The 16,016-nt window shown below is 36.7% G+C and overlaps 1 protein-coding gene across 1 annotated transcript; it reads left to right on the forward strand.

Annotated features, from left to right (window-relative positions):
* Positions 1-7,516: 7,516 nt before the first annotated feature.
* Positions 7,517-11,232, forward strand: LOC137747057 (calmodulin-binding receptor-like cytoplasmic kinase 3). Its single transcript, XM_088690073.1, has 8 exons — positions 7,517-7,651; positions 8,659-8,975; positions 9,077-9,307; positions 9,456-9,739; positions 9,870-10,035; positions 10,125-10,214; positions 10,345-10,643; positions 10,835-11,232. The coding sequence occupies exons 2-8, from the start codon at positions 8,696-8,698 to the stop codon at positions 11,045-11,047; spliced, it is 1,563 nt and encodes a 520-aa protein (XP_088546199.1). The 5' UTR covers positions 7,517-7,651; positions 8,659-8,695; the 3' UTR covers positions 11,048-11,232.
* The last annotated feature ends 4,784 nt before the right edge of the window (positions 11,233-16,016 follow it).

The following is a 16,016-nucleotide window of genomic DNA, read 5'->3' on the forward strand; positions in this document are numbered from 1 at the left end:
ATCGGATGAGGTTAATTAGGAATTGCATTTTATCCGTAACCACGATCAAGTAAATTCACAATTTACAAAGTATCAAACTTAAAACCTTTAACTTTTTCCTTTAGAAAATTGTTGTTTACATTTATCTACTGGGTCACTTGTCGCAAGTACAAATATGTGTTAGCTGGAGATCACCAAAAATTTCTAAAAAACAAAAGGCAGTATTTTATTTGTTGGAAAAGGCATGTTCAATCTTTCATAATAATAAATAAATAAGGGACTAAAATGTAAAGCAATTAATTACTGAATTATTAATTAATGCCCAAATTTAAAATATATTAATTAATTGATGTCCAATATATTGTGGACAGGTGTCCGAGAGATGTCAAGAGTAGGAGTGCCTTAACACGTACTGCTGCGAGTGTCTGAAATGCACGCCAACTTAATGATTGAGTAAAAAAGATGAAATTACTTTTAATTATTAGAATAATGGAGTTGGGAGAATCTTCTGGTATATCCCATAGAGTGGGAGACAAGGTAGTAAAACGGATTGAGATATTCTTCGAATCTTAATGCCTGAAGCTTAAGATCATATTTTAAAAAAATGTCAAATTTTAAACTTAAAATTTAAATTTGAAGGTTTATATGATACTTTGACATCTTTTAAACTTTTGTTCTCCAACCGATATGTCAAATTTTAAATATAAAATAATAATTCATATGTATTTTCTTTGCATTGGGAATGAAAAGAAATAAAAGAATAATACTTTAAACCAATAAAAAATTAATAAAAAGTATTTAATAATTAATTAAAAAAATCTGAAGGTGTTGTCAAATTTGGCAGCAAGGGAAGAGATGTCAATCCATGTCATGCCACATCATATTTGGCTTCTCGGTTGGAAAACATTAATACTGTCTTTTGTTATTGTTATTGTTGATTTTGACAATTTGACATCTCATTTTGAAATGCCTTAAGAATCCCAAAAGTCTTTGGCCATTTAATTTTGGGGTTTTTTTTATATGGTCCAAAGTAACTAAAAATTTGATCTATTTCAAAAGTCAAAAGTCACTAAAAATTGGACATATTTCAAAAGATGGTCTATAAAATTGGACCTATTTCAAAATTACCCTTTAATTTTTTAAAATTTTGTGAGGTAAATCAGTAAAATGAGTGAAATGAGTTGATTGGGACGTATGATTGAAATTGAATAGTCTGAACCTCGATATTATTAGGTTTTGGACACATAAATCTATAATGAATCTCAATCTTAATAAAAAATAAAAGGATACAAAAAAAGTAAAAACTATCTATATTTACTTAACGAACAATACTTGGTTCAACAAAAGTACGTCTTACAAATGTGATGTGATGCAGTTAGTTTGTTTTTTTAAGAATCAAGCTTATTAGACTAAATGGTTGTCAATGTTAATTTTGTGATGGATGCGTTAATAGTAACATAAATCATAACTTGAAAAACAGTAATATATTGTAAGCTTTATGCGTTTTATGGACAACAATTATTACTAAAAATGAATAAAATCAATTCTCATCGACGACGAATCATACAGAAGTTTGTAAGGTCGACAAGTGGAACAAAGTCACAAACATTTGTGTAAAAGCCACTAATCACTGGTAGAGTAAGCATGCTTAGTGCCGATGGATACTGTATTCTTAAGGTAAATCATTATTATTTTAAGATATTGTTGTTTATATAACCTTGATTACCTAAATTTAAACATGTTAAGCGCCATTTGGAACACATAATCCTATCATATTTGGCTCCTAGTGCACTATATTATATAGGGCTTAATCCTTGAAGGTAGTAGAAAATATTTGAAATTAATTATTCCTCACATATTAGTCGTTATGTTCCTTCACGTCCAATCACACAATACATGGCGTAACACTATCGTATTAATCTGAAGCCAAAAAGTAGGTATTGCGTAACAATATGCTTATTTTGGCACTTCTCTATGTGGCACTATGTCTAAAAAATGAGCGTTGGAGATAAGAATGTTTTGTTGGATGTGTGAGCATACAAAAAATAACAAGATTAAGAACGAAGATATCCAAGGTAAAGTAATAGTGGCCGCAATTGAAGATAAGATGAAAAAAAATCAATTAAAGTAATTTGGACATATGAACCGAAAACCTATAAATGCTCCAGTTAGAAAATGCGATTATGAGATAGAAGCTAAGGACAAAATGAGTAGAGGAAAACTTAGGAATACTTGGTAAGAGATTTTAAGAAAAGACATGGAGTACTTGGAGTTAACAGAAATCAAGCTCAAAGGCATTATAGTCATACAGGCGACCCCACTTAGTGAGATAAAATTTTGTCGTTAATTGTTGTTGTTGTTTTTATTTTTGCCGTGGAGAATCGAATTACTGATCTATTCTTCTCTTAAAACATCACATGGCATTCCCTCACCACTTGAATTAACTCGAAGGGCTCAACTACGCAATGATCAATTGTCATGTGTCGCACTCAAGAATTAAACCATATTGGTATACATGATGGTGATCTTTTTTTTTTTTTTTTTTTTTTTTTTTTGTAAAATCATACTATCCACGCTTTTCAAGGATTGAAATCGATGAAGGGCCACATGAACCCAAATAAGTATAAAGGTTTTTTGTCTTTTAAAATGTATCTTGCTATGAAAGTGGTAGACTGCTAGTTTACAAAAACATAGCCATACATCAAAAGAGTTTTCTGCAATTGGATAAGCAAAGCCAATGAAAGAAAAGTTCATAGGATAGTAATACTAAATTGCTTCAATAATTTCATCTAGAATTCTAAATTGCTTCAATAATTTCATCTAGAATCAAAACTCAATATTTGAGGCGCGCTAAAATCATTTTTACGGAGAAACACATATAATCTATTTTTCTATAAAATCACTTAATTGAGTTTTACCTTTCCCAAAATCACTCCAAACCGCCTTAATTTTTTTTTTTTATAATTTTTTTTATAAACAAACAATAAGATATTGTATACTAAATTTATCTGAATTACGACAAGCTTAGATCTCTAGATTCATTCCTTTTATTGGCCAAACGTAATACAAAACGGCAAAAGACTCGGGAGATATTCTCTAATGCACAACAAAAAGGCTACACTTCAGTTGCACAATAAAACTAAGAGCCGTTTGATTATTTGATTTAACATAATATTTTTTTTTTTTTTGCAACAAACGATATTATGTACATTAAGGGGATGAAAGAGTAGGTTAAGCCTCACAATGAGCTAATAATTTTAAATTCGTCTTTGGCGAGAATTGAATCTAAGACCTCTTACTTATAAATAAAAAAGAACATCACTAGACCATAATATAAAGTGACGATTTAATAAGATTTAACGGTCTTATTTTGTTGTGTATTGGAGAAATCCGACAAACTCATGTTTCTCATCCATTGTCAAATTCCATTTTCATATATTGGGCTTGGACCTTAGAAGACAATTACATGTGGAACCCTAGCAATTCAAGTTTAGCCTAGTGTTGTTTAGAGTGTTGTTTCTATCTCCAATTTTAAGAAAATTATGTATACATGGAATCGGATGATACTCAAATATAATGGAACTTGTTCTTTTACAATAGAGCATGATTATCTAGTTGGTTAGCCTGTTCTTCTCAATTTTTCTTTGAAAACTTTCAATGTTATTAAAATTATGTCATGTCATTTCAAAATAAATATGAAACACATGAACTACTAGCCTACTAGCAAGATGTTTTACTGGTATTCATCTCTATTTACAACTGAGAGATTTCATGAGTTAAAAACCTAATTATTCATTACATTTTCAATGAAGTAGTTTAAAATAAAAACAGGTGAATTGTACACTGCATTATAATCCTTCACACAAAACAATACAAGTCAGGGATGAGCTAGGCAAGACAATTATACACTTTGTCAGCCAATGGGACTATGGCCAAGTAATAACTCAGTTATTGTCTACGAAGATCAATAAGCCTGGACTAAATGAAGGATATGATCACATTAGAAACTGATCCATGTGATGTTGCGGCAATTAACAACTCTTTTTACCTAATTTGATCCTCTTCTGTTGGTTTATCTTTTAGATCGAGAAACCCATCGCTACTTGAAATTTTCTTCTTAGAGGCAAAGGGGAATTAACAACATCTCTATAAATTTATCTTACGTTGCCGATTTCAAACCTGAATAAAGAAGGAGGAGGGCATTAGGTACTCGACAATCGGCTTTCTGTTTTCACATCGAATTCCTATGAGGTAGAAGTGACTTGGTTCTACCTCCCATTAACCACAAGATCAACTTCGAGAAGATAAAGACTCCCCACGCAAATTGTAGCTTCAAAGATACGGGGCAAACCAGGATTTTCAACTCGTTTGACACTCTTTTTCTCTAAATCAAATCGAAAAAGCACGTGGCTAGAGTAGTATTGATAATATTGCCTCAAAAAACCATTTTATCATCCTTTGAAGGGACCAAAGGTTGACAATTCAATACCTAAATACCTAGGACACACGAATCTTCCATCTCAATAGAAAAAAAAAAAAAGCAAGGTCTATAATTTTGGTCCCTGCATATTTTTTCATATCCAAGGCTTAGGTTCGATTTTCACTGTTGATAATCTCTCTTGGTGGATGATTTGGAAAAAAAGTAGTAAGGGGCTAAAATCACCTCTGTAAGTCCTTAAAAATGTTTGTGGTATGCTCTGACCCTAAAATAAGATAACCCCCGTCTCCTTATACTTTTTATTACAAAAAAGAAGAAGAAATGATTATCACAAATACATAAGAGTCTCAAGACCTCCAAAACAAGCCTACAATTGTCATCACCATTGACTAGTGTGGAAAACTCGTGGTACTTTCCTCTGCAAATTTCAAGGCTTAGAAATATGAATCGGTGTTCATCTAATTTTTATACATCAACCCACTTAGAGCACCGTTCGAAAACACGAGATAATATGAATGAAATCCCTAAATGTTCGAATGAATATCAAACCATTGGAGTGACCCCATATGTAAGCAGAAGCCCATGCTTGTTTCAGAGGCTTCTCTCCGCCGCTGCCAATATTGTCGTCGTAAAAACAATACGAAGAACCCATCGTGCATAGCCAACGAATCAAAGTTTTTGACTAAAATACTGCGAAAAGGGTTGGTTTGGATGGAGCGTTGGAGATGGGTTTTGATGAACTGTCATCCATGGTAGCATTCCCAACTTTGCAAACACATAGACACAGTAGCATATCCTTATGCCGGAGCCGTACAAGGATTTCAACGAGCAACTCCGGCGGTAAGTTGGACGTTTGAGGTTTAGGGTTAGATTTCAGTTGTGCAGTTTTAGGGTTTAGGCCTTAGTGCCTCTCTGTTCTGGAACAGGAGAAGCACGACCATAATGATACACGAAGTGGGTCCGGGTCAAGTTTCAGTGTACCCTTCCTTTGTCAGCTCACATTTAACTTTCGGATTCGACAACTTGTGTTTTCCTTTCTTGGCTGCTGTCAATTTCCATTAGGAGACAATTTCATGTGGAACCCTAGAAATTCAGGTTTAGCCTAGTGATGTTAGAATGCTGTACCTATCATTATAACTTGAAAAAATAATGAAAAGATAAGCTTGAGAAAAAATTCACAAGGGATCTCCCATGGTGAAGCTGTATGCATTAGAAGTCGTATTTACATAGGATAGAATGAATCCAAAATACATTGGGACTCGTTACATAGGATATAATGAGTCAATCAATTAACGTGTTGGGTCGTTATCGGATCACTCGATTAAAACTTGATAAGATAACGGGTGTGGCACGAACACAACCTATTTTTCAGATCTAGACATTAAGTATGACGATTTCTTGCATGATCTGTTAACTCAACACGAAATGATATGATGCGTTAACGAATCAGGTCGTTATCGGGTCACCTGTTAAGAAACAGTTAAAATAATAGATTTGACACGACACAACCCTTTAAGATAACGAATATGACACGAAAAAGATACGAACACGACAATTACAATCTGTTTGTCATGTCTATTGTGAGAGTATAACTATCTATCCAAAGTTTTCTCAATTACTTATCCACACATGGGCTACTAGCAATAAGTTCTAGTAGTTCTTCTTTAATTGTAATGTGTCTTGAGAAAGTCTTAAGTTCAACTCACACCACGAAATTAAGTACCAATAAACAGTGACAAGTATAAGAGTTCACGTCTGAAACGTAATTATCATCATGTGATTGTTTGCGTAGGGCCGTGAGTAAGACCAGGATTGGTGGTGTCGTGATTCGGATTTGTTTTGCAAGTTGTTATGGGTCTGGTGGGTGCTGCCCCAACAATGATAGTACAATTATTGTATTATAATAATAATAATATGATTATTTTGGTTGTAACTTGTATTAGAGGAAATTCAACACCACGCGAAAATAGATTCACACTGGATACTTTTTTTTTTTGGACGACAATCTACACCGTTACATAAATAAAAAGCTAAGAGTTAGTTTAAAAGTGTTTTTAACAACGCTAAAAGTGTTTGTCGTAAAAATGATTTGGAAACTAATTATTAATAAAAATTCAAATGAATTTTGGAAATCACTTAAAAATTCTGCAAGAAGCACTTGACAAAATTCAAAAATAATTTGCTAAAAGCATTTTCAATTATTTTAAAAATATTTTCAAGAACCCAAAGTGTATTTTCTTTGCTTTAGTGTTAGGATTTTCTTCTTTATATCCATCAAATGGGAAGGAAATCGAAATCATACAAGAAACAAGAAAAAGTTTGGCACTTGCCAGGCTAATTTTATGTATTTATTAATTTATGTTCAAGGATAATATATATATACTTTACAACAAGTCAGTCATAGATTATAATAAGATCCACTCCTTATGTGAGTCGAATTTCTTATTTTTAAACCGTAGTATTAGTGACATGACCAATTTATTTTTAAATCATTGATTTTGATGAAAAAGTAAACGTTGATCTGTATAGTTTTTGACACTCCAAAATAAATTAAATATTTACATTTCTACCCTCACCAATCGCATTGGGATAAGGTCAGATGCTAAACTAAGAGTGTGAATAAATTGGACCTTAATTATTTTATGAACAAAGTGTGGACTGTTTTCCAATACTACTGATAATGGAAAAAAACTTTCAAAACTCAGAACCACAACTATATGAGATAAAATCAACTGAACTACAAGGCACTAAATCAAAATAAGACCTTGAAAATATGATTATTTTGGTAATTTTATTTTGATGCATATGAAATATATTTTTCTCCAAAAGAAAATTATAATATAGTGACACGAAATGATAAAAAAGCCCTTCACCGGGCAGGATGATACTTGCAATGCAAATGCAATTTCCCAACGGTCAACCATCAACATTGTCCACATTTTGAGGTTATATTTATTAGAATAGTTTACAAATTACAAGCATCACTTAATTTACTGCACCACAGACGGACGGCTCTGGCGGATTACATCACAGTCAGAATCCACCACCTTCTCCCTCTCCCTCTCCCCTCCTTCCTACCACCAACACCAACACCAACAGCAACGTCAAAGGCCGGTCCTTTTCTTTTTCTTCTTTTCTTTTTTCTCCCTGCAAGTTTCAATCAATTGTAACAAAGCAGTAGTTTTGGCTTTTGACATTTCCAGCCTCTTCAGCCGCCTCTCAGAGTAAATTCAGGTGCTTTTTTCTGCTTTTTTTTCTAATCAGCTAAGCCACTTATAGGTTCATAGTACTGGTTTGTGTAGAGAATTTTTAGATGTTGGGTTTTGGAGTTTGACTGGATTCTTGTACAAGTTTGTGGATTTTATGATTTGGGTTTCAAGCAATTCAGTGAAAGTTTGAAACTTTTGGTGGTTTGAGGTCTTGGGATTGGTTTTTGGGATAGTATACCAGCTGGGATTTCTGTAGAGCTTCTAAATGTTAGGGTTTTGAGTTGAGTGGATTTTCAAATGGGTTTGTGGTTTTTGTGAATTGGGTTTCAAGTAATTCAGTGAATGTTTGGAACTTTTGTTTGTTTGAGGTCTTGGGATAGTATACCAGTTGGGATTTCTGTAGAGATTCTCAGTGTTAGGTTTTTGAGTTGGGTGGATTTTCATATGAGTTTGTGGTTTCTTAATTGGGTTTCAAGTGATTCAGTGAAAGTTTGGGACTTTTGGTGGTTTGAGGTGTTGGGATTAGTTTCTGGGCTCGTTAAGTTTTCCATACTTATCCAATTTCCAGTTGCGAGTTGAGTATTAAAGGCTTTGGGTGAATTCTTGGACACATCAAGAAATCGAATTCTCTAATGGGGAACTATGTGAAGATATGTAACTCAAATTTCATCCATTTTGTCTGTTGAGGATTTCAACCAGTCTGTAACGAATAGAGGCTCAAATTTCTCATTTCAGTCACTGTAAACTGGCTTATTTGGAGCAGTTTGAAGTCCTAAACTACCAATAACAATACTGGCCGAAACGAAAACTGTCAGTAACTGTGATCAGTCTTGTTTTTGGGGATCTCTCTGTAACTGGGTTTTGTTAACTTTGTTGAATTCGAAAGTCCTGTCCAAACGCTAAAATTAGTCGGCTATGGAATTTCTGTATTGGTTGGTTGAACTACTCAAGGTGTGTTGAGGATCCAAAAGGTCTGTGATTTTGTGCATGTTATCATCTTTTGGCCTTTCTTGGTGGATTTTTGAAGAACAGAACAAACAGAGAGGTTTCATCATCTTGTAACTCCTAAATGGGAGTTGGGCAGATTATCCCGTTTAGAATGGGCATCGCAGTGTTAAGTCTGTTGCTGCAATTGCCAGCTATCTTTGCATCCAAGTTTGTCATACAGTCAAAGGATTGTAGTGATCACATTGCCTATTCAAGCTCTCATGGTCATGAATTGTTTTACATAAACGGGAATTCAGTAGAGAAAACTATATTCTGTGCAGCTCTTCGGACATACTATGCAAATGGTTGCATTTTAGAAGGCAACCTTGGAAGTTACCATTGTCTATCAGACCTTTCACTAGGTATGCATTAATATGATATCTTGCTCGGTTTCTTGTTTAAACGATGCTATTTGGTCAAGCTTTTTGGAGTTTAATTTAATTAAGTTCTGCTGCTTTTGCAGTTGATTTTACCTTGAGGACAGGGAGGAAACTTCTGCAGAAGGAGTCAAGGGATAAATCCACTTTCGACAACAGAGAGGAAAAAAATGATTTTGCATATACGTCTGCGACGAAAAAGATTGGAATAGCAGCAAGTGGAATGTTTCTCACGTGTTGTGTTTTTCTATGTCCTTGCATTTTTAAGAAAAGGCGAGAAAGTGTGCACAGAGTTCTTGCAAGGGAGCCAAATTCAAGTGAGTGTCTTGCATCAACCCTTCTGTCGACTATTCGGCAAACAAATTGCATTCCTATTAGTTTACCTACCTTCTATTAGTTTCCACACACTGACTTTTCTTTCTTTCATATTTTGTTATTTAAGCTAAATTGATTATCCTTTTGCAGCGGATTCAGTTTTTTCTTTTGAAGTGAGTTCTTCAGATCCTGAAAAGATCCTGGCCAGTCCGCATCGTGTGCCACGTAGTCCACATCATGTGCCGCCTAGTCCTAGATTTTCAATGTCTCCAAAGCCCATTGGAATTGGATCAGTACATCTCAGTTTGAATCAGATTGTAAAAGTAACTCACAACTTCTCTCAATCGCAACAAATAGGTGAAGGAGGTTTTGGAACTGTATACAAGGCTCGGTTAGATGATGGCCAAGTGGTTTCTATCAAACGTGCAAAGAAGGTATGAACAGTTCATAATGTTGAAATATTTCTATCGAACATTCGAGTGGATTCTTAAGGATGTTTTTATCTCATGTCCGTGATTCAATCAAATGATTGCTATTTTTTGTGACATGGAAACTTTGTAATAGGAACACTTTGAGAATTTGCAAACTGAATTCAGCAGTGAAGTTGAACTGCTTGCCAAAATTGATCATCGGAATCTTGTAAAGCTACTAGGTTATGTTGATGAAGGAAATGAGCGTCTTATCATTACGGAGTATGTGCAGAACGGTACTCTTAGAGAACATCTGGATTGTAAGCTTACTCAAATCCTTTCATAACAATAGCTAGTTCTGATTTATAAAGTGATGAGATCGTAAATAATTATGCTGCTACACTGGCAGGTCTGCATGGGAAAATCCTAGAGTTCAACCAGCGACTTGAAATTACTATCGATGTTGCTCATGCCCTTACCTATCTTCACACATATTCTGGTAACAAAACTCTTCATTTAATACATGCATCACAGTTTTCTATTTAAGTTTCATCTTTCTGGATGCGGATGAAAATTGATTTCATTTGTCAACCTGGTTGATGTCTAATCCGTTATTCATCACACAACAGAAAAACAAATCATCCATCGAGACGTGAAGTCCTCCAACATTCTTCTCACAGAAAGCATGAGAGCCAAAGTGGCCGATTTTGGGTTTGCAAGGCTTGGCCCGGTGGACACAGATCAAACACACATTTCAACCAAAGTGAAAGGAACTGTCGGTTATCTTGACCCTGAGTATATGAAAACCTATCAACTCACCCCGAAAAGTGATGTTTACTCGTTCGGGATCTTACTAATAGAAATTTTGACTGGCCGTCGTCCAGTGGAGTTGAAGCGACCTGTTGAAGAGCGGGTAACACTCAGATGGGTAAGTATAGTCAATATTCAACGAGATAAAATCACCAACTATGTTGCGTGGTATTAAAATGAGATGTGATTAGCATTATTGTTATAAAATGATTGCGAATGAGCTCTTAGTCTTGTCATTTGCTCAATAATGTATTTGAACCAGATTAAATTTGAACTGTAATGATTATATCCGGTTTCAACATTTTGCAGGCGTTCAAGAAGATGAATGAAGGCAGGGTGGCAGAATTGGTTGATCCTTTGATGGAGGAAACTATAGATGCAGAGGTTCTGATGAAAACCTTCGATCTGGCGATCCAATGTGCAGCCCCCATCCGAGTTGATAGGCCGGACATGAAAGCGGTGGGAGAGCAGTTGTGGACAATAAGGGCAGACTACCTTAGAAGTGTCAAGAGAGGGCAGTAGTATAAATAATGTGAGAGACATCTTCCCCCTTATTCGACCTTACCCTGTAAAAACAATTTGGTCACAAGACACGAGTTTGCTTTTCAGTTTGGCCTTTTTTTCTTTTACGCGAAATCATTCTGCAACCTTGAAAGCAAACACATTTGAATTTAAATTTTTAGCTGTAATTTTTGGTTGTTTGAGCATTTGTTGTTGTTCCCAACTTAATGACCTGTGCCCAATACCCTCAGGTGGTATCGTGCTCAATGGATTTCAAGTGTAAAATTTTGTCACAAAAGTCCAATGTTTCGTCTCCAAATGTGGGACTTCTCTTCCAACTTAGTACTCAGGACCTGGTTTGGGGAACTTGAAGCCCAAGACATCCCTAGGGCCTCGATACTTAGGACTCGACCTAGGAACTCTGCCAACCAAAACATGGACACAAATCTTCAGCGCTAGGGACCCAACCCACGGACGGACACCGACTCTACTCAAGTAGAATGACTTCCATGGCAAGGGCACAGTAATAACACTAGTTTCGCGTTGATAATATAAAGATATCTGTAAACTTTTGTCCATATGACGTTTGTATCATTAACATGGATGCCTGTGCCATAAGTTGCTGTCCTGCTCGAGGGCTGCAGCCACTAAAGCTCTTCCGACCGGAAACCCCATGACCTTTTTGTGCTATTTTCCTTCTGTTGGCTGGGTACTTCAACCAGAAACATCGTTGACTCATTTGCGGTTCGGCAGGGATAAAACCTTTGTACAATACTGAATTAAAAGACAAAATTTAGGTATGTGAACGGTGAATGATCAACCCTCAAAATTTAGGTATGTAAACTTAATGTAATACTAATCACGAACTTAAAATGAAAACCTGAACCGTCTTTGAATTAAATATGATGAATGCACCATCTAATAATTAGATGAGACCAGATTTGGTGTCAGACCCAACCCAACGATGGACAGAGGCGGAGCCATGAAGGGACTGACATTTTTGTCTTGCAGAAAACTTTTGTGTGTATGCTTATGATTTCCACAGTTTTGTTGTAGGTTAAGAACCCAAATCAGACCTTTTTTTTACTTTAATTTCTTTCATTGAAGTTGATTTGAGGTTGGTGGCTCCTATGGAGTTCAGATAATCCTTTGGTTGTGAGTTTTGAGGACTCTAGTGTAGAGGGAGAGAGGAAGAAAGTCAAGGAGGCTTGGAGTTTAGGTTTAAGAAAGAGGATGACATGGACGACACAATACCATACCCAAACAACGGTGGTCAGATGCTCACCACAGGGCCAGAGTAATTTTTGTAAAATAAGAAGAACGTTTGGAATTGAGACTTTTGGGCCTTTCCTAAGTTAAAATCCTAGTTCCGTCACTAAAGTTGTATTGCTTGTGACATGGTTCAATATTTCAACATTGAAGTAGGCTTACATAGTAGGATTTCTGCATAACATTATTTGTTATGGTTCGAGTGGATTTTTAATGAAGTTTTTATTCTCATGTCTCGATGTAGATGCTACATAGTTGGTTCTCATCCTTCAGAGACTACGAGTGTAATAGGAGCATCCGTCGATGAAAGGACCACCCTAAGATGATCATCTCATGGCTATTAAATGATTGCTATTTGTTTAACATGGAAACGCATCAACTCACCAGTCACCACCAAAAGTGATGTTTACTCGTTCGGGATCTTACTAATAGAAATTTTGACTGGCCGTCGTCCAATGGAGTCGAATAGATCTGTTTAAGAGCGGGTGACAGTCAGATGGGTACGCTGCACCACTAAGATATATTGAGACGTGATACTACAACTTCAACGAGATAAATCAATAATTATATTGCTTTGGTATTAAAATGCGTATGATAAACAGTATTGGTGTCCGGTTTTGACATTCCACAGGCATTCAAGAAGTTTAATGAAGGAAAGGTGATGGAATTGATTGATCCTTCAATCAAGGGAGTTGTAGAGGCAGAGCTACTCGTGATTTTTTTTTATTTGGCCTTCCAATGCGCCGCCCCCATCGGAGCTGATCGGCCGAACATGAACTCAGTGAGAGTGCAGTTACAGAATATAATGGAAGACTACCTTAGAAGTGTCAAGAGAGGGTAGTATATACCTCGTGCTGCATTCAACTTACCATGTAAAATTGAATTTGATAAGAGACTCGCAGACACTAGTTTGCTTTTCATTTTGGCCATTTGGTCGACATCCTTTTCACCCTCGAACATATTTTGAATGTGTACTTTTCTCAATATCTTTGTCCGTTACACTGAAAAACTACTACGCGTCACGTGCAGCCAAAAAACCCAACACATTTACATTTAAATGGTGACTACTTTCACATGATTTTAAGTACCGGCAGGGGTTGTGTGGCTGTAATTTTTTTTACCATCGAGCGCGGGATAATTTAGTTTGGAAGATTAACATGTAGTTAAACATTGAAGAGCTATGAGACCATCTTAATTGAAGGACTAAAAAACTGAAGTATATATAGCATTTTACAGAGAAAAAATACTTTCATCAGAGAGAAAAAAAAATACCACCTTTCCCGGTTTATCATGGTATCTTACTAAACTCTATCTATACTCCGACAATGTAAGCTACTGCCCTTTACTCTGGAGGCCATGAAGAAGTCGAAAAATAATGAGATGCCGGACTTGTCGTGATTTCATACCCTCGAGTGAAGATTATTTACAAGACCTTATTCTTCGGTGGGAACTACAACGCTAGCTGATAAGGCCCGAAAAGAGTTTAGACGGAGGTGGCGGCTGGAATCTTAATCTTTTCCACCTGCTCCTTACCAGCATAGGGTGTAAGCTCAATATATGTTCTGGCATGAAGTCGTACCTCGTAAATATACCCACTACAGGAGATCTCTGCAATCAAGCAGCGTAGATATTACAAGCAATTAGTAAGAAAACTGCAATAAGGATCATTTCAAGCTAGATGGATTGATAAATAATTAGCATAAGATGTGGAGCTACTACGAATATATTTCAGGCGCCGCAATGTGGGACTGATACGTCAAATGTAGAATTTTTCAGGTCGACGGGCCGATGGCTCACTCCAATAATACTGATACTGTTCTCACTTAACCACCTGCACAATCCTCAGGTGTGGGGTTTTATCACAAAAGGCCTTGATGTTAGTTGGTAATTCTATTTAAAGTGTTTTATCTCTTCCCTCTTAACCGATGTGGGACAATAGTGTTCCAACACTCCCCCGCACATGAGACCCCATTTTGTGGGTCACATGTGGAGATCCACACATCGACAACCACGTGGAGTCAAGTCGGGGCTCACCCATCACGCGAGGCCAAACGGGGACCCACCCAATCATGTGATATATTTGGCCTACGTGGAGCCATGTCGGGACTCACCCATTGCGTGGGCCCAAACGGGGACCCACTCAATCACGTGGCAATACAAGCCCATCCCCTGGCTTTGATACCATGTAGAATTTTTCAGGTCAACGGGCAGAGGGCCCACTCCAACAACACCGATACTATCCCCACTTAACCACCTGCACAATCCTCAGGTGTGGAGTTTTATCACAAAAGGCCTTGATGTTAGTTAGAGTGGGGTAATTTTATTTAAAGTGCTTTCTCTCTTCCTTTTTGGCCGATGTGGGACAATGAGTGTTCCAACATCAGAACACCATGTTTTTTTTCATATAATGCTTGTGTCATTGACACAGATACCCGTGCCATAAGTTGCACTCCTCCTCGAGGGCTGCAACTGGTAAAGCGCCTCGGCACGGGAAACCCCAAGACCTTTTGTGCTATTTTCTTTTTGTTGGCTGGGTAGCCTTAGATCCAAACCTAAATATTTAGGTCACAGAATTTAAGGTTCGTGAATGGAATGTCACCCAACCCATAAGACTTAAATTTTAGGACCTAAACTGTATTAACTATTGTGAAATGATTTTAACCCTTGACCATTAGATTTAAATTTCAACTGTTGAAATTTTTTTCCCCTTACCATTGGATTTGAAAAAACACAAATACGGACCGTTAGATCAAAACCAAATGATTACCAAAATAGGCATTGTAATTTAGATTGTTGATCACGAATGGTCCAAAAATTGAATGGCTCCCTATTCCAAGTGTTACCTTTGAGGTTCTAAAAGATGTTAGGTGCTAGTTGGGTGGTGGGCTGGGGCCTAACACCTAGGCGGCTAGGCGGGGTTTAGGTGGTGCCTAGGCAGACTAGGCGGATTTGCGTAAATCTATTATATTTCGTGTAAATAAGTGTCTGTTTATGCTTAAAATATATATAATTTCATCATAAACTACAAATAGACTGACATATATATTATGAAGTATTGAAACATAATGAAAACATGGGGGAACAAGCATATAATGTGTGTTCATTTAACTATTTAGCAAGTCTCTTACAATTTATTGAAAAAAATAAAAAATAAAATGAAAATTATCTATTTTCTGTCTAAGTGAGTCGCAACCTAACCGGATGCCTAGGAGGGTTTGGGTGGGCTAGGCGGGTGCCTCAGTAGGTATATGAGCCATTTCTTAATTTTCAAACATCTAAGCATTAATCGGAACGATGACCGATCGCCTAGCGCCGAGGTGTGACAGCTCCCTTTAGTCCACATGTTACCGTTGGACAACTGGAGTCCCTTATCAAATGGGGCCCAGTTGTCGACCACTACCAAATTCCTCTGGGAACTGGATCATCTCCTGAGCTCAGGACGGGGATCCTCCTGAGCAGCCCATCTGGACCATTCAAACTTGATCCAACGGCTGCAATTATTATAATTTTTAGAGGGGCTCCCTGTTTGGAGCCATTTGATCAAATTTCAACGGTCCGGATGAACTACTCAGGAGGATCCCCATCATGAGCTTAGGAGAGGATCCAGTTCCATTCCCCTATCCGTTTTTTGTATAAGCTGGGGCCCCCAACATTTGGGGTAAGCCAAATAGAACTTCGGATTTTATTTTGGGCTCAAAACCAAATTTTAGGGTTTAGGCGT

Source organism: Pyrus communis, chromosome 2 (genome assembly GCF_041283825.1).
Source record: "Pyrus communis isolate YQ-2024b chromosome 2, ASM4128382v1, whole genome shotgun sequence".
NCBI lineage: Eukaryota > Viridiplantae > Streptophyta > Magnoliopsida > Rosales > Rosaceae > Pyrus > Pyrus communis.